The sequence below is a fragment of the Anolis sagrei genome, chromosome 2 (assembly GCF_037176765.1).
Source record: "Anolis sagrei isolate rAnoSag1 chromosome 2, rAnoSag1.mat, whole genome shotgun sequence".
Taxonomy (NCBI): domain Eukaryota; kingdom Metazoa; phylum Chordata; class Lepidosauria; order Squamata; family Dactyloidae; genus Anolis; species Anolis sagrei.
Genome location: NC_090022.1, coordinates 180,470,482 through 180,496,519, shown reverse-complemented (window position 1 = coordinate 180,496,519; position 26,038 = coordinate 180,470,482). Strand labels below are relative to the sequence as shown.

The 26,038-nt window shown below is 36.7% G+C and overlaps 1 protein-coding gene across 3 annotated transcripts in view; it reads right to left on the bottom strand.

The window, feature by feature from the left end:
• HELZ (helicase with zinc finger) overlaps positions 1-26,038 on the bottom strand; it is a 135,043-nt gene that overhangs the window by 72,839 nt on the left and 36,166 nt on the right. For all 3 annotated transcript variants that reach the window (XM_060763080.2, XM_060763081.2, XM_060763082.2), the window contains 5 exons: positions 23,738-23,936; positions 21,877-21,984; positions 20,679-20,976; positions 10,415-10,682; positions 4,531-4,864 (listed from right to left, as the gene is read on the bottom strand). In XM_060763080.2, the coding sequence (XP_060619063.2) occupies positions 4,531-4,864; positions 10,415-10,682; positions 20,679-20,976; positions 21,877-21,984; positions 23,738-23,936 (1,207 nt within the window). The remainder of the gene's footprint in view (positions 1-4,530; positions 4,865-10,414; positions 10,683-20,678; positions 20,977-21,876; positions 21,985-23,737; positions 23,937-26,038) is intronic.

The following is a 26,038-nucleotide window of genomic DNA, read 5'->3' as shown; positions in this document are numbered from 1 at the left end:
CTGGGACCTAAATGTCAAACTGTCTTATTATCTTTCTGGGAAGAAGAATAATACACTTTAATTTTCAGGGGAGAATCTACATTTAGTACATTGCATAGCTAAATTCATTATAAAAGCCGCCCACGTCAGATTTCTTTAGCTCACAATAGGGTCTCTTGTCATGGTGATGAACTTACTTAAAATCTCTGACTGACTCTTTTATACTCATAACTCTACTACCCTTGGTTCCTCGTAATTTAATCACATTTTGCCAAACTTATTATTTAATCAAGTTTTATTGTGTTTTAATGTATTTTAGTTCACTATTACAGGCGTTTCAGCATAGTGATTAGTGTCTATTTGTGTATTATTTTTTTCTTTTATTAATGGTATGGTCAGTGGATTAATCAATAAAATAGATTGATTAACCAAGTGTTTTTATTATTTAAAATATGGAGGACTACATTTTTCTATGCTTTGAAACATAGTGCTCATTACATCTGTCTGGTTTCTATTAACAAAACACAGGAACACCATCAAGAAGTTGAATTTCACAGTAACTATTTACAATAAGAAAAAAAACCTCTCAAATAATAATATAAATGAGTTCATTTCATGCTGTAGTCCACTGACACTTCCTGACACAGTGAATTAGTCATCTTTGTTGTTGTTTTAGCAAATACACACAACTCTTCTGCCAGGGCCAAACTGACAAGTTGTACAAAAACCGGACCCTATTGCTATTTTTTCCTGGTCTGCTCTGCTTTATATATTATGACATCTAGCAATCAGACAAAATGCATTCACACAGAATTTGTTTCTTACAAATCACTTTTCCATCTATGCACACTATAGCTAACATAAATAATGTTTTATTAAAATAGATGGATTGTCCTAATTTGGTCACCTGTAGACAATATTTTGAAGGAACTCAACATATGGCATTTACTGAAACATATCATGAAATCATATCTCAATTGAAAGATTAAAGTTTAGCAATGTAATTAATTGCATTTACTTCCTAACACATTCCTTCAATGGAACTTTAGAAAGGCTTACAAAATCTTTACAACAATTCTGTAACAGCTGGCTGTTAAAAGTATAGTCACTGTACCTATAAAACAATAAAAGCACAGAACAGAAAGATTAAAAGTTCAATTTAAAATAGCATCTGTTCCTCCTCCAAAAGGCCTGCTGGAATAAGATCTCCATTAATTTCTAAAAGCAGAATGTGAGAACGGAAATAGCAGTAAAGATAGAAAAAGAAGAAATTCCAAAGAGCGATACTATAACTGAAAGGGTCATATACTCATTGATGATGAAATGATAAGACTTCTCCTTATCATAATATAAAGGTTAGAAAACATATATCCCTCAACTAACCAGGGCCAAGGTCAATTTGGGATTTTACAAGGTCAAAATCGGTAGATTCAGTCTACTTAGAAAAAGGCTGGCAGGAGTATTTAGGAATAGTGAAACAACTCAGTTAATGTTCATACACACCAAATTTAAATGGAAAACTTCAATTTGAATTAATTGACATTTCCAGCCATGCATCAAAGATCTACCTTTCCTTTAAAGAATACATACACAAAGTCAAACAACTCACTGGTGATTTTGTGTTCATGTTTCTATAGAGAATAACATGTAACCTATCATAGTGTTGAGTAAGATTTAAAACCATCTTGGTATAATACTTCTTGAACCCAAAAAAAAAAATCCAAGGAGACATTAAACACACTGAAAGTCACTAAGAATCTGTGATGATAAACAGTTTCATCCTGAAGTTCTTGGTTTGTTGTGCTACTATGCATTTGATCACTTTTTCTCCTCGACACAAATGGTAAGGTCATAAACTGACAGGTAATTCTTCAGGTCAAATTCACCTAAATAATTTTCGACCAAGGACAGTAAATTGTTTCTTTCAAAAGAGCAGGATCTATCCCTTGCTTTAAAATATTTCTTTGGGGAGGGAGGGAGAGCAGGGAGGAAAAGTCATGTTAACAACAATAAAAACCCAACAACGTTGTTGAGAACTTCAACATAATAGGTAGGACTTTTCCTTAATCGCGTGAATCCATTAATATATAATACTGTTCTGTATATCAACAGAAATTCTTTTCTCAGGTTGAAATATTATTGGGGCTTTACAGCAGTGTTTCTATGCCTAGTTAGATGGCACCAGCTGGATGAAAAATAGCCAGTGGGCAGAAAACAGATACTAGAGAAAGAAATGAGGAAATTTTGTTTACTTTTCCTGGGTATCACAGTATGATCTGGGAAAAGTACAACCACTAACACTGCCCAACAACAGAAGTTGAGCCTTACTCCACAGAATCCAAGGTGTCTACAAAAAAAAAATCCCAGGAAAAAAAAAGATTTAACATCATGAAAACCTATTTCATTTTGCTTTTCTAAAAGATAGTATCAATGGTACTGAATGGGAAATTATCGAAGCCAACAAGGTATTCTGAACCACAGCCCCCAAGTTGTTCAAATAATCTAAAAATATAATAATAACATAACTAGCACAATATTTGTGATATTTTTCTTTTCTTTATTTTTTCATTTTGAAGATAATTAATTTTTAAAAGTATTGTTTTACTGGAATTTCATTCATTTTCAGGGCCAAATATTATCCTAGGAAGTCCTGAATCCTTTGAGCCAAACTAATACAAGGATCACCACCTTCTGTATATAGATGACAGATCATATCTTCCTCTTTTGAGACCTTCAGATGTCCCTCTCCAATGAAATGAGGTGGCTGGCCACCTAAAAATTCCTTTTCGGATTTGACAGGCTGCTCATAGAATTATCCCCTCAGACTACAGCAACTCACCCAGCACTTTCCTGTGGTCTTTCTAGTGCCAAATGAAGAACTTTATTTTCACAAAGTTTTTTGTTGAATGCTTTTCAAGTTTTTTGTACTATGGTTGTCTGTTTCTGGTTATAGTCTAGTTGTTTTAAATGTTCTAGATTTTATTTCTTTTTTTTCTATTTTAGAATTACAATTTTTATTTTTGAACCAGTGAGGAAACATTTGATGATGGATGGCATCAAAATGTGTGCAAAAAAGAAAGAAAGAAAACTGTAAGCATAGAATAACTACAGGACAAATGAGTGTCCATAACACTCCATGGTGGATTAACAATCCTGGAGCCATGATACTGTAAGTTACTACAGGAGTCTCTCTCACTATGCTCCCTATTTTTTTAAAAAATAATGTGTAACATTATAACATTACCATCCCATTGTTGCACAATAATATCCACCTTTTCAATTGGTGGTAGAAGATTTGTGCAATAATATGGGCGATAATATAGAATGCTCCCTTTAGTTATGGTGTGATAATCGCTCTCCAGTGAACTCACCCTTAGCATAGAAGAGGTTGTTAGACACATAGGTTAGAGCAGTTTCAATCAGTGGAGATGACTGAAGCCAGATTTGTGGGGGTCAAAAAGAGTTGGTGAGGATAGGTCACAGCCACAGGAACAGACAGCATATTTAGTGATTTGGGAAATAAAAAGGAAAGAGGGAAACAGAAAGAATTTGGCTTTAACAAGAGCCCAGAATGCATGCTTCTTACAGATTTACAGAAACAAAGCTAGTGGCTCCACAGTCCATTACAATTTTCCTATGATCATTAAAAATTGGGGGAAAATGGGTTTTGCTGGCAAAGTACTGATGCTCAAAGGCCTGAGGAAGCAGAGGCACACATATATCAATATCAGACAGGTTTTAATTTAGAAACAAAACTCTGTAAGATGCAGTATTCTTTTATTATTATTTTTTTAAAACTATGTATATATTGGTATAGAAAAAGGTTTAAAACATTACATTTTGTTATGTACAAAAGCAGAAAATACTAAAGAAGATTATCATCAATGTTACAAAAAAAACTTTAAGAACTCTTCTTCATTTTATTTACACATACACAAGATCTGTATTGTACTTACAGGCAAAATTGTTAAACTTATATGCAAAAGGAAAAGCAATGCTTGCAACTATTTCCACTACCATAGCTACTACAATGTCTGATCCTGGCTAATCATATTAGAGCCATCCAGTTGTTCACACAACCTAGCATTTTCACCTAAAGTCCCCTGACAGTGTTGTCAGTTTTCACCAATGCCATGCAGACCACTGCCTTGCTCTCTGTCCCTGGCCACAGCAACTGCAGAAGTGCAAGAAGTTGCTTTCCAGGCTGCTCCCACTGTACTGTACAAAATAGAACTGATGGAAATGGATCCTGGATCTCATTTTGCAATACTCCACTGTATCAGCAGAAAGAGCTGACAATGTGCTTCCATCAACATATGGAGTCTAAATAGAGAAATATAACTTCTTTGCTCCATCACAAATTCATTACGCTGTGCAACATGGTGCAAACCATTTAACTGCTCTTTAGGTCTTCTATTTTTAAAAAGTATTTTGTGCCATATTTCCTGTCATCATTTAGTCATACGCTATGACTGTCGTATGATGAGATAACAATAAAGAGAGCAAAATGTAATGGAAGGAGGTACATAGGACATTTCTTTTCAAGCATACCTGCATTTCACAATCTGCTCGAAGATTAAGTTCTTCACAGCATTCCCTGGATACTCTCAAAAAGATATAATCTTTTGTTTTTTCTTCAATAGCTGCTTCATACACCTTCTCTTTGGTTCCTTGGGTCAGTACTGATTTCTCTTTAGTTACCGGTAATAAATAAACAGCATTGACTTTGGTCATCACCAGTCGCCCTGCCAAAGTGTCTTCAGAAAGTGTTTCTGTGAGCTTAAATCGTCCAAATAGTTGTCCATTTTGGGCATACTTTGCACCTCCAGAAACACCGGTGAGCATGAAGTTTGCTACAATCTGCAATTGCACTTTTATGTTGAACCTAAATCAGAAAGCATACAGTTAATTCTGTTAAAGAAAAACCCTGACTTTGGTATTAAGCAAAAACATTAAAACAAAAACTGAAAACAAAAGTCAGAGACGATATGGAAGATGAGTAGACACTAAATACATCATGGTACCTAAGTTATTTTTGAACCCAATATTGAGCTAAGAGAGATCCCATTTTGGGGTCAAGAGTCACAGTTTAAGAAGCAGTGGATTAGGTAACCAATTTCTTAAATGAGTTGCAGTTGTTTAAACAACAACAACAACAACAATATTCTCATACTCCGCCACATCTCCCCAAAGGGACTTCGGGCAGCTTACATAAAAGCAAAACAATCCATTGAAACAAAAACAATTAAAATACAGCATAGTAAAATATAACAATCCAGAGAAAAACATAATAATAAAAGTACAAATGTGTGCTAAAACACTCAAAAAGGTTTTGTAAAAATGCAATTAAACTGTCCTGTGAATTGAAACCATTTAAAATAAATCAATTTAAGGTCAAAAGACAAGCAGTAGTAGAATACACACGATTAAAAATGCTTGTAAACTATCTCTGAAAAGCTTTTTAAAATAGAAAAAGTTTCATTTCCCCCAGATCTTGATTATTATGAACTTGATAAGTAAAAGTGATAACTGGTGTCTTTCTGAACATCTGGTGAAAAGATGGTCACTGCTAATCATCCTATGATCATTAAAAATTGGGAAAAAAAGCTTTAACCCAGAAGTTAATTCATAAACAGATGAGCCCTAACCACTGCGTTCACCGCTTGTGGAAATCAGCCGTTTTATATGACAAAAACATTCTCAGAGACTCTGAAGTTATGTAATGTTCCAATCAAAAGTCTCTTCCCAACAAATAATCACAAATCTTCTAATGTTTACTTTGCTAAGAAACATGAAATAATTTCATTGCTTTACAGAACACTTAACTCTTGTCACGCTGACACTTTCAAGTCTGTTATTCAGTATGATCCCTCCTGCCATCCACCTTAAAAGTATTTTGCAAGGAGAAAGGAAGGGATTGTTCCTGCCTGCTATAGATCTCCTTCTTTAATGTGCGCATTGTCACAATTTAAAGGGTGAATATTTTATCCCTGTTCTTGTGCTATATTCTACTGAAATACCAGGGTAGGGGTGGCTATTTGGCAAATCTAAAAGGCCTGACTCAATTACAAGTCAGTCACATATTCAATAAGTTTTACAACAAACGGTTTTCCTGCATGTAGTACTTTACTCAATTCCACCTTCTCGTGTCCCAAATGCTCCTTAGAACTATGTACAGAGTGAAGTAGAGAAGTGCATTTAAAAGATTGTGCATGTCTGTATAGTTTTAGAGGGATTGTTGTACCTATGCAATTTACAGATTTACTTCTCTTTGCTAGATCATCACCTTGTCATGGTGAGAGGGCTTGTGCATTCCAGTGAACCTGTGAGCAAAGCCATCAGGAGTCAGGTACTCCCAGTGGGGCCACTCATCCCAGCAAGATCACAGGAGAGGAACGAGACCAAACACAACCTGAAGACCTCAATGTCAGGCAAATGAAAACATGGTACGTGTTACAATGGCTGTGACTGTGGATGTAGGCTGCAACAGATGAAGGGCCAACAATTGTTGTGTTAAACATGCCATTGGATCAGAACCTCTTTCTGTGTATTGGTCGCTGTGCAACTATCTCCACATATAAAACAAATGTGTGCACCAGTGCCTTCCAAGACAAACCAAAACCATCAAAAGTCCCATGGCAATCAGCATGTAGCAACAGAGCCATCCGGAAGACACTAACCATGGACTAGTACATGGTGGTAGATATGGATTCAGTTGTTCGAACTCATGGTCCATTCAACAGCTGTATCCAAGACTGAGCAGTCCTATTCTTGATCCACTTTACTCACTCCACACAGGGAGGAGGCTAGAAAGGTGACCCAAACATAGTTTGCCTCTTTTATCTATCCTTGACTGGACTACTGCATCCAGAGGGGTCACCACCTTGCAGTCAAAAAGGACAAATGAACTGTGGAACAATTATCCTCCTGGATAATTTTAATACAAGAGTTGGGCAAGATTTCGACTTGTGGCCAAGGACTATAGGGAAAGATGGGGTTGGAAACAGCAACACAAACGGCATGCTAGTCATAACTAAATGTTGGAACCCAGCCTTGTCAGCACCAACAACCATTTCCACCAAAAATATAAGTTTTAAGACATAATGGAAGCACCTCTAATAAAAGCATTGGCACCCCTTAGACTATATAATTATACGTACCAGAGACTGCTGCAATGCACTTCTCACAAGAACCAGAACAAATGCTGATGACTGCTAGACAGACCACTGAAAATTCAATCCACAATGGCTATCAAGACTGCACCCAAATGAACACCCACGCTCTTCAAGAACCCTCTAAATCTATTCACAGAACACCCTGAAAATGTTGAGGGACATTGGATAAACTGAAGACCTCTATCATTTCAGCCTGTGAACAAGCAATTTGACAATAAACTAAAAAACATCAAGACAAGTTTGACGAGAATTAAAACGAGATTCAACTGATAATCGATAAGAAAAAGAAAGGCTTCCAAGCACAGCAAAGAAATATCAACTTTGTTGCTAAGAAAAAAAATGCTAGTGCAAAAGCTGAGGTCCACAAAATACCAGAAAATTAAAAAAAATCTGCTGGACTAAAAAGGCATAAAGACCAACAAATCATGGCATATACCTTCTAAGTTCATCAGATGGAACTAAACTTACAAAGGGCAAAAATATTTTACTATATTGGAAACAGCATTATCTCAACCTCCTTAACCATAGTTCTAATGTGGCTGAAGAGGTTTTCTCGCAAATCCCGCAACAACAAACCAGGGATGAGCTTGCAGCACTGACTACTTGGAGAAAGTCAGTAAAGCCATCAACTAACTAAAAAAATAACAAAGCCATCAGACCTGATAAAATCTTTAAAGAAGACAGGCCCGAGCTGACACAACAACTTAACAAGCTCAGTGGAGTTCAAGCACATCATTATCATGAAGCTTTTAAAAAAGGAAGAACAAACTGAGGAAACTATCAAGGTACCCTTTAACCACAGCTGGAAAAACCCTCACAGGAATATTTGCAAACTACCTTCTACCTATCTCAGAAGACATCCTCTCGGAATCCCAGGGGAAAAGTGGACATGGTTTTCACTGCACAACAGTTTCAAGAAAAATGCAGGGAACAAAATCAATATTTCTACATGGCATTCATCGGCGTTACAAAGGCCTTTAGCACTATGAATAGTAATAGTTTCTAGAGCATCCTTTTAAAAAATGCCCTGATAAACTTGTGAACATTCTGCTGCTGCTTCACAATGACATGGAATGTCGATGGACAACAAAAGAGATTTAAAGATAGGCTTAAAGCTAACCCTAAAAATGTGGCAAACACTGAAAAGGGGAAATTCCTGGCACTTGACCATTCTAGCTGGTGGGGAGAAATGTGCCAAAAGGAAGGCACGGCAAGCAAACCCTTGTCCTGACTTCCTTACCTGGAAGGAAGTCAGGAAACACATGTCTTCATAGTGACAGACCATGTGGATCTAGAATAGGTCTGTAAAGTCACTTATGGACCCACTGCCAAGACTTCACCCTTGGAAGACAATCATATTCAGCCATAAAGGATTGCCTATAGTAACAGTATAGTATAAGTTTACTTACTGTGCTTTTAAACAGCTTGACAACAAACATTATAAAAAATATTTACAAAACCTTATAAAATATCAAATATAAACACATAAATATGTACAGGGGGAACACAATAAAGCCAAGATTTTGAAAGTTACAACAGTAAAAAATGCTTTCGCATATAAAAACCAAGCAAAAATAGCTGCAAATGTAAATATTAACTCAAAGCAGCAGCAGTGAACCCATTTATCTTTGTAGTCAAGTGGGCATCATGTTGAGTTAGAGGAATTTACGATTTGCTACCAGGCAGATGCTTAACAATAAGGCTTGGAAAACCTTTCTCTTGCTTAAAGTATCAAGAATCCAATGATTATGAAACAATGAACTGAGGTGGAGGTTGCTGTAGATCACTGCATCTCAACTTAGCTAATGTGGGGGTACAGCAGGTTTTCTCCCTGCAATAGACCAGGGACCTGCACCATATCTGTTCCTGTTAGCTAAACTGCTTCTTTGCTGTAAACTCACTTTAAACCAACACCAGCCCATAAACTATCATGTTGATCATCAGTACTACCTTTGATGATAAGACATGTAAAAGAGAAAAACTATTAATGTCATTTATGATCAGTATATAAAATCACTTACAAGAACTACTGACTCCAAGAGCTACACACATTTTTAAAAAAGGGTTACTGTCTGGGCTTGATTTTAGAAGATTAGAATAGTTTCTAGATTTCCTTTCATCTAATGTTGTATTTCATTAGGAGAAAACAAAGAAAAACAATATATATCTAGGCAAAAGGAATGGGGGGCTAGAGCCATAGTGTGGAAGCAAATCAGGCCTGTAGCGAGGGGGTGGTTTTAGGGGTTCAACCCCCCCCCCCCCGAAATGTTTCAGATTTTTTTTAAAAAACCTGGTTTACTTATGAATTTTAACTGGTTAACCAAATCCCCATGCTAAGTCTATGAGATGCAAAAAATTAAGAGTCCCTCCAGAACTGCAAGCACTATCTCAAGCAAATATTGACAATTTATTCACACTGTCATTACTTGCAGCAATAGCCGATGTAGTGAAGCAACCAAGTTGGGGTGTGTGTGTTGAATGCTCTCATTAAGGAGGCCAGACTTGGTGGAGGTGGTTGACAGGGTCAGAGCTACAGGCTATGGAAGGCTGCTTTGCTCCCTGCTGTGCTCTTTGCTTCAGCGTGAGCTAGGAGGCAGGTTTCAACCCCCCCCCCCCCGAAATTTTCAACTCTCCCCGAAATTTTCGACCCCCCCCCCCCCGAAATTGTCAACCCTCCCCAAAAAAATTTTCTGGCTACGGCCCTGAAGCAAACAATCATTTAGACAATGATGTCTTTAAAAGAGTCTCTGGGAGATCTTCTGGAAGAACCTATGTTGTTGGTGACCAGGGTGAATGAAGGGATGGTTATAGTAGGAGAAAGAAGTAGACAGATAAAGTGTTGCCTGTACAAAATGACTTTGCCTAATTTTTACCCTTCACAATGCACTGCCTTGTATAGTCTACCCAGAGTTATAAAAACAGTTTACCACACTGCAAAGGAGAAATGGTTAAGCATCATTGCGCAAATGGTCTTTTCATTCAAACATTTTTGGATCCAATCCAGTGCAGTCCTAAAACTAAAATTAAACACAGACTGCTAGATAATCATTTATTAAAAACTACACCCGAATAATTAATTTAAGACAACAGTATTCTTGTATCAAGAATAGGGCTCCACAGTCACCTACGGATCCACCGCCAGGATACTACACTTGGAGGACCATCATCCTCGGACTATGAGGGATTGTCTAAGTAAGTAATTTCAAATCCCACAGCAGGATTAGTATGTGAAGGAAATCTTCAACAGAAACAATACTTACTTGCTGACTTCTTTATATTGTGCGATTTCTTCAATATAAAGGAGATCATGCAGTCTTGACTGATAGTTACTCTTGGTCAATGACTTATCCAAGACAGACTGTGTAAATAGCTGGTCAGCAGACAGAGGAATTTGGTATCTGATCAGAAGGCTCTTATCCAATTCAGTAGTCTCATTTGGCTCAAATTCTACAATAGTCTTAGAAGTGGAATCCCAACGCTTGGCTGTAGTGAAAAGCTGTTGTCGTGCATTCATTCGATATTCAAGATCTAAATGCCAGTAGGTAAATATGAAGAAGAATCAGACACATGTTTTCTTAAAATACAATAAAAATTGCTTTGATTACATTTATGACACTTTCAAAAAACCTATGTAAGCTAAAATGGAAAAAATGAGATAGCTAAATGATGTGACCTGTCTCTTCAATATGTACCAGGAACTAAAGTGACTTGAGTTCACTACCTTCAAGCAGCAGATATAACTTGGACAGTTTCAAAGAAAGTTCCACACTTACTGCTCTACATTTCTGAAGCAAATTACAACATATTATACTGATGGCACTTGGAGGTAGCATACAGATCTGGAAAGCAAAGATACAGTAACGCTGTGGCTTCCATTGCAAATGGGTATCCCATAAACTGTTTTTAATGTGTCACATTCTGCATATTACTTATTCTCATTCAATCTAACAGGAATGAAATTACAGAAACTAAGTGATAGGAACTATTTTTGTTTTAGGAAGAAATTTGATCATAAACATAGGTGAATTGTATTTAAAGTAAACTGGAATAAGTAAAGAAATACAATTAGAATAGTACCAAGTATGAAGACAATTGTTTTTTTTTGGAGATGTTTGTTCAATTTTTTTTTAGATTTTATGAAGACCTCCATAAAATTGTTTGAGTCTAACTGATCTCTTCAAGAACTGGAAGTGGAAGCATTGGTTAGGGGCACTTTTGTCCATGAAGGTTATGGTTAGTATATCATTGTGTGTATTCGTTCTGGTAATTTTCTTCTCAATTGATACATTTTAGTCAGCTCTGGCTTATGTGGCAGTCTTGCCTTTTCTAGTATGCACGCTAAATAAATTAGGAAACAGATTGTTCAATATTGCTAGTTTGTAAGTCCAAACAAGTCAAGAATGGTCAACTAGTAACAAATCCTGGTTTGCAATTCTGGATTGTAAACCACAAGACAAGTTTTGAACAATGAACTAAACAAACCTTTCCTAGTCTGTTTTAGTAGTTGCGTAATCAGGGAAGATTAAAACAAGCCCAAAAAAAAGCTATGTGGACTAGCATAGTCATAATTATCTAGAACTCTACCTATACAGACACCTTCTGTTTCCAAGCAACACTAACAAATGTCATTAATGTTCAGTATATAAAACAATAAACTAGATTTCAAATACTACTAGAGATTGCACTTTTCTTTAAACACATATTCCTACACCTTGTGCTGCAGTGGATGCCTTTATTTATTTATTTATTTACCCTTGAGCTCTTTAAGTAATCAGCGCTAAGAACACTTGGTTGCTGAATTCGAAGACTTAGATGTTTCTGAAGATGAATCAGTTCAATCACGGAAACAAACTATAGGATATTTTTTGGTTTTCAACACTATTAAAACAGAAACATGAGGCTTCTCAAGCAGTATGCACTATTTATCAATGCAATGTCTCTAATTAGCCACATTTCAGATAAGATAAACAAAAGCCACAATCATCCCACTAAACAATATTTCCATTTCTTGTTAAGCTGTACTTTGCATTGCAACAATAATACAACAAAAACCGTCTCCTTGCTTTAGGCTACAACAATTCACATAATCTGGAAAGAGCAGTTCATGAACTGTGGCATTTGCTTTACATCGTTTGTTCTGTCAGTGCTGAAAATGTAAATCTGTTCTACATAACTAAAGAATAGGATGAGAAAGAAAGTACCTGCAGTTCTAACCAACCCAGTTTCAGAATACACAAGGTTTTATTCTACTGCAGAAATATTAGTTCTTTTAAGTCACCACAAAGATCAAAGTGAGTGCAGTGTGCTACAAAACTGGCCACAGCTTAATACTATAAGGACAAAAATACCACTCAGTGACAAGCAAGCATTAAAGCATTAAATCAAGCATTAAAGCATTAAATCAGTCATATTTGCATTCATATCTTTGTCATACAATGTGAAACTGTATTGTACTGTACTGAGTTTACTTACACTACAAAGCCATTTACGATTTTTAAATGGAAAAAATACACAAAGGAGCTTCATATTGAGATTTTATCACGGAGACAAAAAGCACAATGAAAAGGGATCTTGTAGCACCTTTGAGACTAATTAGTGCTAACCCTTTTCATACTGATCCAGAATAGCATGGCTATGTCTTTTAATTCTTCAAAACAAACACAAGTAAAATCTACTCATAATAGCACTGAAATAAATATCAGTATGCATGCATCTTAAATCACATATCCAACTATATCAAATTCATTAAATCAGGGTTAATGGAGCTTAATTACACATTTACTAACAAAGCTCACACTGACACACAGTGTCTAATGTTGGGATTAACAACTGAATATAGGTCACAGTAGTTTATCAACATTATTGATTTGGATACTGATATTGTACCCATTCATTCAACTTTTTTCTTCTAAATCTAGATCCTCTTAGTCATGGCTCCTAGAGAAGATGACTTGTGTTTCAACTTCCAACTACCTCAACCTGCCAAGGAAGCTACAGTGGACGAACAGGCAGGACCAACCAATACGGTAGCCAGCATTCCTTTAGAGGCAACAGGCATTTATCTGCACTATACTTCCTGTAAATGAGACTATATGACATTAACCCTTGTTTATGTTAACAGCTGCGCAATATTTCAAGATGGTTAAGTTAAGTTAATAGCTGTTGTTATAATGTTAGGGAACGCTAAATGATAAATCAAATGTGAACAGATCATGGGCTAAATCCTGTTGCTAGTTCTGACTCTCTCATGGGCAATCACTTTGACTAGAGTAAACCCACTGAACGTGCTGACTCATAATTTAATGATTGACTGAATAGATCTATTTCTATTTGAGAATAACCAACAGGATTCCTGCCATGGGTTACTTGTGTCAATTAATTCTGTGTATGTTCTAATGAAAAATGGGGACAAGGCTACAATCTGAATAATGTCACAAAAGGTGTCTAAAAATAATAATAATAAAACTTTATTTATACCCCGCTACCATCTCCCCAAGGAACTCGGTGAGGCTTACATGAGGCCAAGCCCACAGTACATAATAACAAAAGTAATAACTAAAACAATCAATACAACACAATTAATATAAATCACATAAACAATAAACAGTAAACAATAACACATAAGCATTTAAAAACCTATGGCCCGGCCAAATGTAATAGATTAAAGATTTAAAAAAATAACACTGGCATGAACAAGGTAGGATATGACTGTATAGAGCTTCCAAGGAGAGATGAGGGAATGCAGTCCGTCCTAAATCAGTGGTAAAGTGCATTTAGAGGGCATATTACTGAGAGCTTTCCTGATTCTGGGAAGGCACACTGGAACAACCAAGTATTCAGGCTCCTCCTAAAGACTGCCAGAGTTGGGGCATGTCTAATGTCCTTGGGGAGCGAGTTCCAGAGTCAGGGGGCCACCACTGAAAAGGCCGTCTACCTCGTCCCCACCAATCGCGCCTGCGAAGGAGGTGTGAGTGCGAGAAGGGCCTCTCCAGATGATCGAAGAGATTGTGTGGATTCGTACACACAAATGCGGTCACGCAGGTAGGTGGGTCCCAAACCATTCAGGGTTTTGTAGGTAACAACCTGCACCTTGAATTGGGACCAGAAAATGAACGGCTGCCAGTGGAGCTCCTTAAATAGGAGGGTTGACAGCTCTCTTTAAGTCGCACCAGTTAGTATCCTGGCTGCCGCCCGTTGTACCAATTGAAATTTCCAGGCCATTTTCAAGGGCATTACAGTAATCCAATCTCAATAATGAGAACCTCTCTCAATAATGAGAACCTTCAAGTTGGATCAGGTACCCATCCAACTGAATAGGAATAGGAAGAAGGGGATGCTTCAGTCATTGCACACCACATGTATGTGGATAATATGTTGTTAAGCCATGTGCAGATGTAACGGGTTCTAAGTCAGAGTTCTGTAGCTCACTAGTAGCACTGTGAAACTATCCATCTCACTACTCATCTCTGAAGATGCAAAAGGATCTGAAAGGTAAAAACTTTCTTCAGAAAAATATCATATTCAGACTAGACATCAATGTACTCATGATCACTTTCTTCTATACTTGGCAATGAATTTGACCTTATTGAGGGGCTTAAAATAATCCTGATGCTTGCATCCATCCAAACAGTAAAAGGGTATTTATTTCACTGTTGGATAGTATACAATATGCTGCTGCTATGCAGTGACAGTTCATGATAATTTCAGGATGTTGATCTTTAACTTAACAATATGGCAACATGGTGGATGGGAAAGGAGTGCGGGGCAAATAGAAAAGGATAAAAGTTGTAAGATGTCAATTGAAATCCAAGAAAGTTAAAAGTAATATGGGCAATAAAAGTTTTTTAATGATGCCAAGCAAACTTTTCCCACATCTCAGAAATATTTTATTGGAGTACCCGGCATCCTACACTCTTTGGAAAAGTTATCCCAGTAAAATAACAATGAGGATGAGAAAAGTATATCAGCAAAGCTATGGCAACAGGCCTCAATTTTATAGCATAAAATTCCGTTGTTTTGTTTTTTTAAATGAACTTTTATCAGCACAATTCTGTGAACTGCTAAAGCTCTAAAAGTATCATTTTATGTATTTGTAAAGAACATTATAAGGAAAAGGAAATGATGCAAAGACATAACAAAAAAACTAATTATTAACACTTCAATTAATTTAAGATACTTGATTGCTTTCATAAGTTCCAAACAAAAAGGTCCCAGCTGTAACAAGAGATGTAATCAGCATTGAGTTCTAAAATTCATAGACTTATGCTAGGATGTGCCAGTAAATGGGCTTCATCTTCATTATTCATTCTTTTCGTAGTCAGCTTAGTCAGTGTTTTACTTGTTCACTGTCTGTTGTATCTCATTTTTCTTTTCTGATTGAAAGAGGGAGTTCCTTGGATATGGTCCATCATGTTTCTGCAGTGTTTGAGTTTTGTGTGGAACAGTACAGCTGGTTGTATGTCTAGTCTACACCCTGTGAAAGAGATGTCTAGACAGTGGTCCTCAATGTTTATGAGTTCATACACAAAGAAGGATGTGTGCATGTCTAATCCTGTTGACATAAAAATGAGGGCAGGTGAAGTTGTCACTGCTCCATCCTGCCTTTGCTCTGCAGACTATCTGCCCACATCTGACTCAACTGCAAGCTTGTGGTATTGCTGCATCAATACAACAGTTCAATCCACAGTTACAGAACAAACCCTTATCTTGGGCCACCACAGTGAGACAAAGGTCCCATTAATAGATCATGGTAATTACATTTTACCAGTCGCCATAGATATATATCCTGCCTTCTTTACATAGTTTTTTTTAATCTCTCTCTCTCTCTCTCTCTCTCTCTCTCTCTCTCTATATATATATATATATATATATATACACAATATACAATTACCTTACCATTTCTACCCTTGTACTGAAAATTTCTGCTAAGTAGCAGGTTTTGCATTATATTGTTTTCATAAAATGGAAATATTCCTTTCTTATACATTTTCTTCCTTCTCCTGAAGACATACACATTTGTTGACAACTGTCTCATAACAAGGAAGAATTTGAAGTCTTGCCTTGTTATTTACAATGAGGTCTGCATATAGCCATATTCTACAAGGAATATGATAATGTGATATCCATGGAAACATATAGTTCAACAGCAACTTGTGTCAAACAGATAGTTTGTTTGTGTGTGGGGGGGGGGGGAGGGGTTTCATAACACTTAATGACTAAAATCTCAATTTTCTTTCTTTACTTTTTTTACGCTGCACCAATTTTTCCCCAAGAATGCAAATCAAAGTTGAATATAATAAAATTAAATAAAGCAAATCCTGTACAATTAAAATATAACCTAAATGCAAGTGTAACAAATTTAAAACACAAGAAAACAGAGCATCAATCAATTCAAAAGCAAGATCAGTAAATATATACCTTGCAAAGTAATAAGTGTTTCCTGTCCTATGCAGGCAAACATATGGCTTTTTAAACAATGTTGATGTTTTTAAAACCTTTTATTTACAACTACACTTGTAGTCAATTCGAAATTCAAATGCTATTAAAGTAAAAAAGAAATCCAGTATTTCACTGCTTGCTAGTCACATTTTAATACTTTTGGGGGAGAAAGAGAGGGAATGCAAAGAAAAAAATTATTGAGCCCTCTGAGGAAGCCTGCCACAGGTGCAGACGAAACATCAGGAAAGAATGCTATAACATGGTCATACCAGTCCAAAAAACTCACAGCAACACAGTGATTCCAGTCATGAAAGCTTTCAATAACACAAAAAGGTGCCTTAAGTTTGCTGGTTTCTGGTTTGTTTGTTTTTTGTTTTGTTTTTTTTTTAAGGAAAAAAACCTGTCTTAAGTCTGAGAAATAGTAAGACAGGGTTTTTTAAACAACAACAACAACAATAAACCGGAGACTGAGGAGGGAGAACTCCCCAGCTAGCTTCAGTTTTTTTGGTGTTGTTTTTTTTTTTTAATTAAAGAACTTTTTTTCTTCTGAGGAGGGAGAGCCTCAGCCCTAGCCAGTTTTGCTGCAACAATTATATATAGAAGGCAAAGAAAAAAGAAAAAAAACCCACCCCATTCTGGAACCTGAAATGAATGTGGGCAACGATTACATAGGGAAACAATGCATTTGAATCTTATAACGTAATTGTGTTTAAAATCTAATATTGGTTAAATTTGGAGAACAATTTAGTTATATTATTCAAAGAACTGAATTGTGTTTCAAAAGATCATGAAGATTAGATTATTACAACCTTTTTGAGGTATCTGTAAAAGAAAAAATATTCTCAGGATGTATAGAATTTGACTTCATTCTTTCTGTCTTTTCAGCAGTCAAGTTCTTTTGCTTGACGCAGCGTAATAGAGGATTGGAGATGGTGGAATTTCAGCACAATGCATTTGGAGAGCCACAAGTTGGTAAAGTCTGCCTAAGTAAATGGAGATTTTAAAAACATTCCCAGCTTCCTAATAGCATCTGAAAAGGCCTTGTGGTCAGCATATTTTGCCTGTTGCCATAGGCGAGAACAGAAAGCCAAACTATAATTATGATTCTTATTCTTATTCTTATGTTTATGTTTATTTATACCCTGCTTATCTCTCCACAAAGGAGACTCAAAGCAAGTCAATGCAATCATTTGCAATAGCGGCTCAAATACCTACTTTACAACTTTCAAGCACATTCACTGCTGGCAATTTGCAATGCAGAAATTATGAATGGAAATCATGAATGGAAACCTGCCTTTGTCCATCCATTTATCCCTAAAGGTGTTTTTCTTCCACCATGATTGCTTGTTTGTCTCACATGGGCATGAGTATGGACTTCCACAGGAAACAGAACAAGTAAGAAAAATTACTTTCTTCTGCTGCAAAATTGTCCTCCTATAATCTTTATTATGGTTTTCCACACATAGTTTAATTAATAGAAATAGAAAGCAAAGAGGAAAATAGGAAAGAAAAAACAAAAGGAAAAAAGGAACTAAGACAAAACAAAAACTAACCAAAAAAAGGAGAGAGAGAAAATAAAAATAGTTGTGTGACGTTCGGTCATCATTGATGCAGTTTAATCTTTCAACTTCTTTTCTTCCTTCTTTGCACTATTTCTCCCCTCCTTTTCACTCTATATCCGGGGGAGGGTTTTTTCCCTGTTATTTGTTTCTTCTTGCTGTATCATTTACTTCTTATTTTCTTTTGTCATATAATCATGTATTAGACTCCAATCTGTTTCTTTTTGTAATTTCCCTTGATGCTTTGACATTAGGTATGTCAATCTGTCTATGCTTTTATCTCTGATATTTTGACCATCCGTTGTTCTGTTGTGGAGATTTCATTTTGTCTCCAAACTTTGCCATAGATAATCCTCACAGCTGTTATCATGAAGTTCAGATTTTTTTCCCCACATTTTTTTTCTAATTTCTGATCTGTCATTCCAAGCAGCTATATTTCCAGCTATATCTGGAATTTTATGTTCAATATTTTTTGCGTCTTTTTGTGTATGCTTTTCCAATATTCTCTGCTTTTTTCCATAACCACCACATGTGATAAAATGTCCCTTCATGTTTCCCGCATTTCCAACACTTTGTTATGTACCATCTGTGCATCATCTTTAGCCAATTCTCTTTTAAATCACATGCATGTATTTTAGTTTTCTGTTCCAAATTTCTTCCCAGTCCTCTATTTGTATTGTTCTTCCAAAATTTTCCTCCTAAATGTATAGAGTCATGAAGAATAATTGGCCTAACATTACACGTGGTCAGAATGTAATGTGCAGCTTGTCTCGCATGTCTAGGTCTTTTACTGGACGCCAGTGGACTGGTACAACTTAATTCCTCAAAATACGTAGTTAAAACTGCTAAGCCCGGATTTGACAAGCATTTAGTTTTGCAGTTTGTAATTTGCAATTGTTGAATGTGATATTATTTTCTGCAATTCATTATTCTGATTTGATTGTAAGTCTCTGATTTTATTTTATAATGCTTTTATGTGGATGAGAACATCTTTAACAACTGAGATGGGCATGAAAAGCTCACACATGGCCCTCAGCACACAGAATGGGGCACTACTATCTCTCAGCCTACTGGGACTCCCAAAAAAATGCCGCAAATAAAGTCCAGCTAAAACAAGTATTATTCAAATACAGACAAAAATTGTAAAAATACTTTGTAAAAACACATATCGACAAGAATCAAGCCAGCAGCTCAAGAGGAACAGAGCTAGCCTAATGTCCTTTGTATGTCAAAATCAAAATCTTGAAATAAACTTGGAAATACACTTGAAGCCATTGTACTTGGTACAGAACTGGCAATTTGGGGTCTCCAGGTACACAAGGATGCTTTTTTGTGCAACTAACATTCTTGCCTTCAGACTAATGGCCAAGATCCGATTTGACGCTGTCAGCATCCTTGTACACACATAGACCACGTATCACCAGCCTTGTACCAACTGCAATTGCTCAAGGTTTTGTTTTTTTTTTACAATTGCTGTGTAAACTAAGGAGCAAAAAATTAAACACTGCACTTATACAGCAACCAGAAGGAAAACTTTCAATCACTATTTAAACAACAGTAACAGGGTTTGGGGATTAGAGTTATGTATCACTTGATCTGTTGGTTTATCCTTATTTCTTTCTTACTCTTCTTTCCTTTATATGCTCAGCAAGGGTTTAGAATAATCAAAGTAATTTAAAAAATTACAATCTCATTATGCAGCCTTCTCGCATCAGACAGAGGTTAAAGAAATTATTTTTCTTATCACAATGATATAGCAAAAGTATTTCTGTTTTAAACATGACTATAATAAATTACAATGAAACTACAACTTGGTTTTTAAAAAACAAAATTTGTCTTATCAGAAGTCCCTATGAATTTTCAGAGCTAGGAACATGAAAACTACTATTATGCAAAGATAGTCTCAGGTTACGAACAAGATATGTTTGTTCTTCACTTGAATTTGTATGTAAGTCAGAACAGGTACATTTTTAAGTTAATGCCAGCCAAAAAAAATATTTTTAAGTTTTGGATGGCATAGGGAAGGGTTAACATCCCTGTAATGTTTATTTTGCTGTCTGTGGCACTATTCAGAAAATCACTTTCTTTCCCTGCGACAATTGGATTTTGAATGTTTTGAATTGTCGTGGAAGCAAGGACTGGTGATAAAGCTAAAGTGAAGACATTTTCCCCATGATAACTCTTCAGGAGTGAATTTCCCTTCCTAAGGATAGTTTTCCTCTCACATAATAATAATAATAATAATAATAACAACAACAACAACAACAACAACAACAACAACAACAACAAAACTTCATTTATACCCTGCCACCATCTCCCAAAAAGGACTCAGAGTGGCTTACAGAAGCACACACTTCCCGTTTGTCTCACTCCCATTTGTAACGAAGAGTCATATATAACTTCAATGTTTGAAACTTGAGGAGTGTCGGCATAAGAATAAAACAACATACTGGAGACAACTTATAACAAAACAAGCAATGTAATACAGGCAGCAAGCATATTCACTGAAAAAACGCATAAACAGTACCTTCCGTTGAAGCAGCATCAATCATTACTCGTTGCATCAAAACTGGTTCAGTCCCAAAATCGAATACCACAGTTTGGCGAAATGTCCCAAAAATTTCTGTTCTAAAGGCTATGTTGATTTTGTACACAGAGTGATCTATTCCATTTTGGGCCATATTTCCTCCTATCCACTCCTGGCAATTTGCTGGAACTTCTTGAGATACCTGGGTGGTGCTATCTCCAGCAGATATTGCTGTGATACTGAAATGAGGACGATGGGCATCATAGAGCAATGCCACCCGATACAACATTCGTGCAGGCTAGGGGGAAAAAAACACTGTAAATAACCATGTGGCATTGAATGGGTTTTCTTTCATCCAAACTATTAGACCAACACATCCAACATGGAATGTGAATATTCTTAATAACTGATGGGCCAGGTATAAGATCATTACATCTGCTGCAAAGATGAAAGGTTTGCACAAAACATGCTTGTGGATTCAAGATCTGCATAAAATTTGATAACAAGCTCACCATATTAGATGCTAAATTCCACCATTTTATAAAGCTTAATTCTTCATCTATGATTCTCTATAATTCATAGCCAAACATTTGAATCCTGAGACAGGGTAGCAATACCATTTTCTACAATTGGTATAAAGCATAAATATGCTATCACTGCTTTCATATTCACACACTTCTCTTAATTTCTACCAGTAACAGTATGTGGATATAAATACTTGTGAATTTTCATTTCCCTCTTGAAAGAGAAAGGCATTCTTATATTTGCAGAAGTCTTCACATTCCATGAACCATTTCCATTGGCAGAAGATGGCACAATTTCTATTAATATGAATATGCCTTCCATTCCAGTTTGTCTCTGAGAATGTTATAAGGAAGTGGAAGACACCTTGGAACAATGGAGGAAGGATACTGGTGGCTTCAGAAGTCAGTGAAAATTGTTTTCTTCTCTTCCATTTGCAGGAGTTTTCTCAGTGGTATACCATTCAAAGGATGCATCCCTGGCATCTTTTGAATGGTTTACTGGAACTAACCATCTAAACTTGGCATATTCCATCCTTATGATCATATGAATTCCAAAAACCAAAAATGCTCCTAATGTAAAATGCAAACACTTGTAGTTTCACAATTCCAGCAATATAATAAATGATAAATTGCTTTTTTAAAAAGAACAAAAATCTTTTAAAAGGTAATCTTACCTTACATGTAAGAGCAAATGTCCACATCTGTTGTGATTTTTTGGTAGTGACAGTAAGTGATAGTTCAGGGTTATGTTCAACTCTCACACCATCTAGGCATTCACTAAGCTACAGGAGGGAAAATCAGTGTTAGGAATTCTATATAGGAACAACAGAGTTGAAGGAATAACTCGACACTATCCATAATAAAAAACGAACCATGTCTGAGCAGGACAAATACTATAGAATGTGCATTTTGTCTAAATCAACAAAATGTACACAAGAAAAATAATCAAGCTAATTGTATCCATTATTACTTTGTCTATATGCGTAGATAATTCAGGTAGAAGTCATACAAAAGCAAAACAAAGCAAAAAGCAAAGTTTCAGTGATATTTGAATCTGGGGTAGTAAACAACCACTTTATATCTTGTACTGCAAAGTATACCTAAGAGCTGAAGTCAACTTTAATACAGGAAAATTAAGTTACGGGTAGTCCTGAAGTTATGAACAGGGTAGGTTCTGTAGGTTTGTTCTTAAGCTGAATTTGTGTGTAAGTTGGAACAGGTACATTTTAAGTGTAACTCCAACCATATATATTAGCTTTGAGCAGCTTTTGAATGAAACTCTTACCACTTGAAAGGATGAAGCATAGAGTTTCAAAGGATTACTACTAGATGCCTCTCCCAGAGAACAAACAGCTCCTAACCTCAGTCACTCGCAAGACGGCAACCCTCACAACATAAAGCATGTTGTTTTCTACAGTTCAAGAAGACTGAATCCATAATTGACGTGCAGCATGTATTTCAGTGGCTTTTTGGAATTGATCTACCAATGCCAAAGAGCATTTGTCATAGGTAACATTTTATGTAATTGTAACATGTTGCCAGAAACAATTACACTGTAATTCTTCTAAGCATTTCTTCTTCCAGATAGTCCTTGTTTATTATATATACAAGGCATGGGCAGAATGAGATTAGTCAGGAAAGAAGAAAGTTACCGGGCCACCTACTAATCCAATTTGACGCAGGCTGTATACCTGATGTCCTAAATAAATGCACATATGATTGTCCCTACTATGAAAGAGGAGGAAGTTGAATGAAGAACATGGTGGTGATACTGACATCTCATAATCTAGCAGATATCCTCAAACTGCAGCTTTCCAGCTGTTTGGGCCACCAACCCCCAGAAGTCCTAGCTAGCTTGTTAAATCCTCAGGAATTCTGGGAGTTGGAGGCCCAAAAAGCTGGAGGGCTGCCATTTTTACAATGCCTGGTCTAGCAGCTCCACTCACATTCTGACCATTGCTTCAAATTCCTGAGAAGATAGAGACATTCAGAACAATAACTGGGTTATGTATTATTCCCACTTCCTTTCCTCTTAGCAGTGTGTAAACAGAGCTCTTGCAGTCATTACTTCCACCGTCTTCCCTCTACCTTATTCCATGGCAAAGAGACTGCAGGCAGTAGTAGATGTGTACATTTATGTGTGCATTTGGAGGATCTTTCCCAGGACTGAAGAGCTGATATAATGGCTGCTTTTAAAATAGTCAATAGGTGGGCCGACTTTCTTGATGTGCTGGAGGAACCATTGTCTACTTTTTGTTCCTAGTACACTAACTCCTAAGTTTCACTACTGATCCAAGAGGTAGTTATCCAAGGAGACCCTGAGTTATTTAGCTATTTTGGCAAGTGCTCAAAATCAGGATGAAATCTATCAAAATCTTCCACAGAAGTCAGGTTTGATTGGTGAATGAGAGACACACATTTTAACTGGTAATTTGAGATTAAATACTTTGATCAAATGTAGTGTAGAGTGCCAAATTAGGCTATCTGCTAGTGTCATATACAAATATTGTAAGAAGTAGTTTCATGTTGTCTTACCACTTTCTCAGGAGATAAAGAATTCATCCATTTTTCAATCAAGGATTCCATGTAACTTCCTAAACATTGTTTGTTTTCCTTCTGCTGTTTTAACCTTATCAAGCGGGATGCATATCGTTTCTGCCATTCTGTTAGCTCTTCCTGGGAATGTGCTGAAGTACACTGTGCACCGTACCTGCAGATTCCTTGCTCTAAAAATCTATACAACGTAAGAAAGATAATTACCTTTTATTGCTTCCAACTGCAAATATTTCCCAGATAACAGTTTTTTGAAGAATTTAAGCCCTCTGTTTAGAATTTTCCAACTACTGTTTCTTAAGTGCAGCTAATGCTGTATGCCCAAAGAGGCTCTGAATTTGGCATCCCGAATTCAGCATTGTTTTGAAACCTGATAAGCGTTCCAAAGTAATTTGTGATATGACATAAGAAACTGCATATCTAAAGTAGCTCTTTGCTACATTATCATTTAAGCCAAATATGCTCTGAATATTTTAGAACATCTGGGAAACATAATAAGAAATAAATTATTTGTATTTCAAATGTACCAAGACATATTTATTATTATTAATAATATTATTATAGAAATAATTCAAATAGACATATTTTAAACACATAGTCTAACAGCAAGACAAATTTAACAAAAGGACATATCACTTTCTCCCTATATAAATTCTACGTAGATATAGATCAACATGATTTTTTCAATTTTTCTAGAGTGATAGTGACACCATGTGGTCATTTCTGTTTACTTCAGGTTTATATTAATACAACAGAGATATCTTCCAGATCACAAATCAGCTGTCCAGAACTATGAAATGATTGTATATATCCAGTGGCTCTCTGACTCTTTTTGCAAAAATCCACAAAAACAATTCTGTGGGATTACAGTGTTGCATGACTCCAAAATAGCAGCTACTTCTTAACAGTTAACCTTCAACCAGGCATTTGGAAAGTAACCAACTCTGTGTGGTGGTGTCTCCTTTGTGCAAAACTAGAGGGTGTAGGAGGAAGAGAAAGCTCACCATGAGTTGGTGAAGTGGGTCAAGGGAAACAGTCACCATTAGATGGTCTACATTAGCAGCATAACTTCCAAGAGTGAATCCCTTTCATAGAATCACAGAATCATAGAGTTGGAAGAGATCTTGTGGGCCATCCAGTCCAACCCCCACCATCACCACCACCAAGCAGGAAAATCACATTCAAAGCACCCTCGACAGATGGCCATCCAGCCTCTGTTTAAAAGCCTCCAAAGAAGGAGCCTCCACCACACTCTGGGGCAGAAAGTTCCACTGCTGAACAGCTCTCACAGTCAGGAAGTTCTTCCTCATGTTCAGGTGGAATCTCCTTTCCTGTAGTTTGAAGCCATTGTTCCACATCCTAGTCTCCAGAGAAGCAGAAAACAAGCCTGCTCCCTCCTCCCTATGTCTTCCCCTCACATATTTATACATGGCCCTCATCATGCCTCCTCTCAGCCTCCTCTTCTGCAGGCTAAACATGCCCAGCTCTTTAAGCTGCTCCTCATAGGGATTGTTCTCCAGACCCTTGATCATTTTAGTCACCCTCCTCTGGACACATTGTCAACATCTCCCTTCAATTGTGGTGCCCAGAATTGGATACTATTCCAGATGTAGTCTGACCAAGGCAGAATGGAGGGGTAGCATGACTTCCCTGGACCTAGACACTATGCTCCTATTTATGCAGGCCAAAGTCCTATTGGCTTTTTAAGCTGCCGCATGACATTGTCAGTTCATTGTTGTCCATGAGGACTCCAAGATCGTTTTCACACGTACTGCTGTCAAGCCAGTCATCCCGCATTCTGTATCTATGCATTTCATTTTTTCTGCCTAAGTGGAGTATCTTGCATTTGTCTCTGTTAAACTTTATTTTGTTAGTTTTGACCCATTTCTCTAATCTGTTAAGATGGTTTTGAATTCTGCTCCTGTCTTCTGGAGTATTGGCTATCCCTCCCAATTTATCTGCCAACTTGATGATCATGCCTTCTAACCTTTCGTCTAAGTCATTAATAAAGATGTTGAACAGAATCGGGCCCAGGACGGAACCCTGCAGCACTCCACTTGTCCCTTCTCTCCAGGATGAAGAGGAAGCATTGGTCAGCACGCTCTGGGTTTATTCACTTAACCAATTACAGATCCACCTAACTGTAGTTTTGCCTAGCCCACATCACTAGTTGGTTTGCCAGAAGGTCATGGGGGACCTTGTCAAAGGCTTTACTGAAACCCACCATTCAAACCACTACATCATGATGATTCCCTCTCAAATGCCTGAGGCTAAATACCAGGT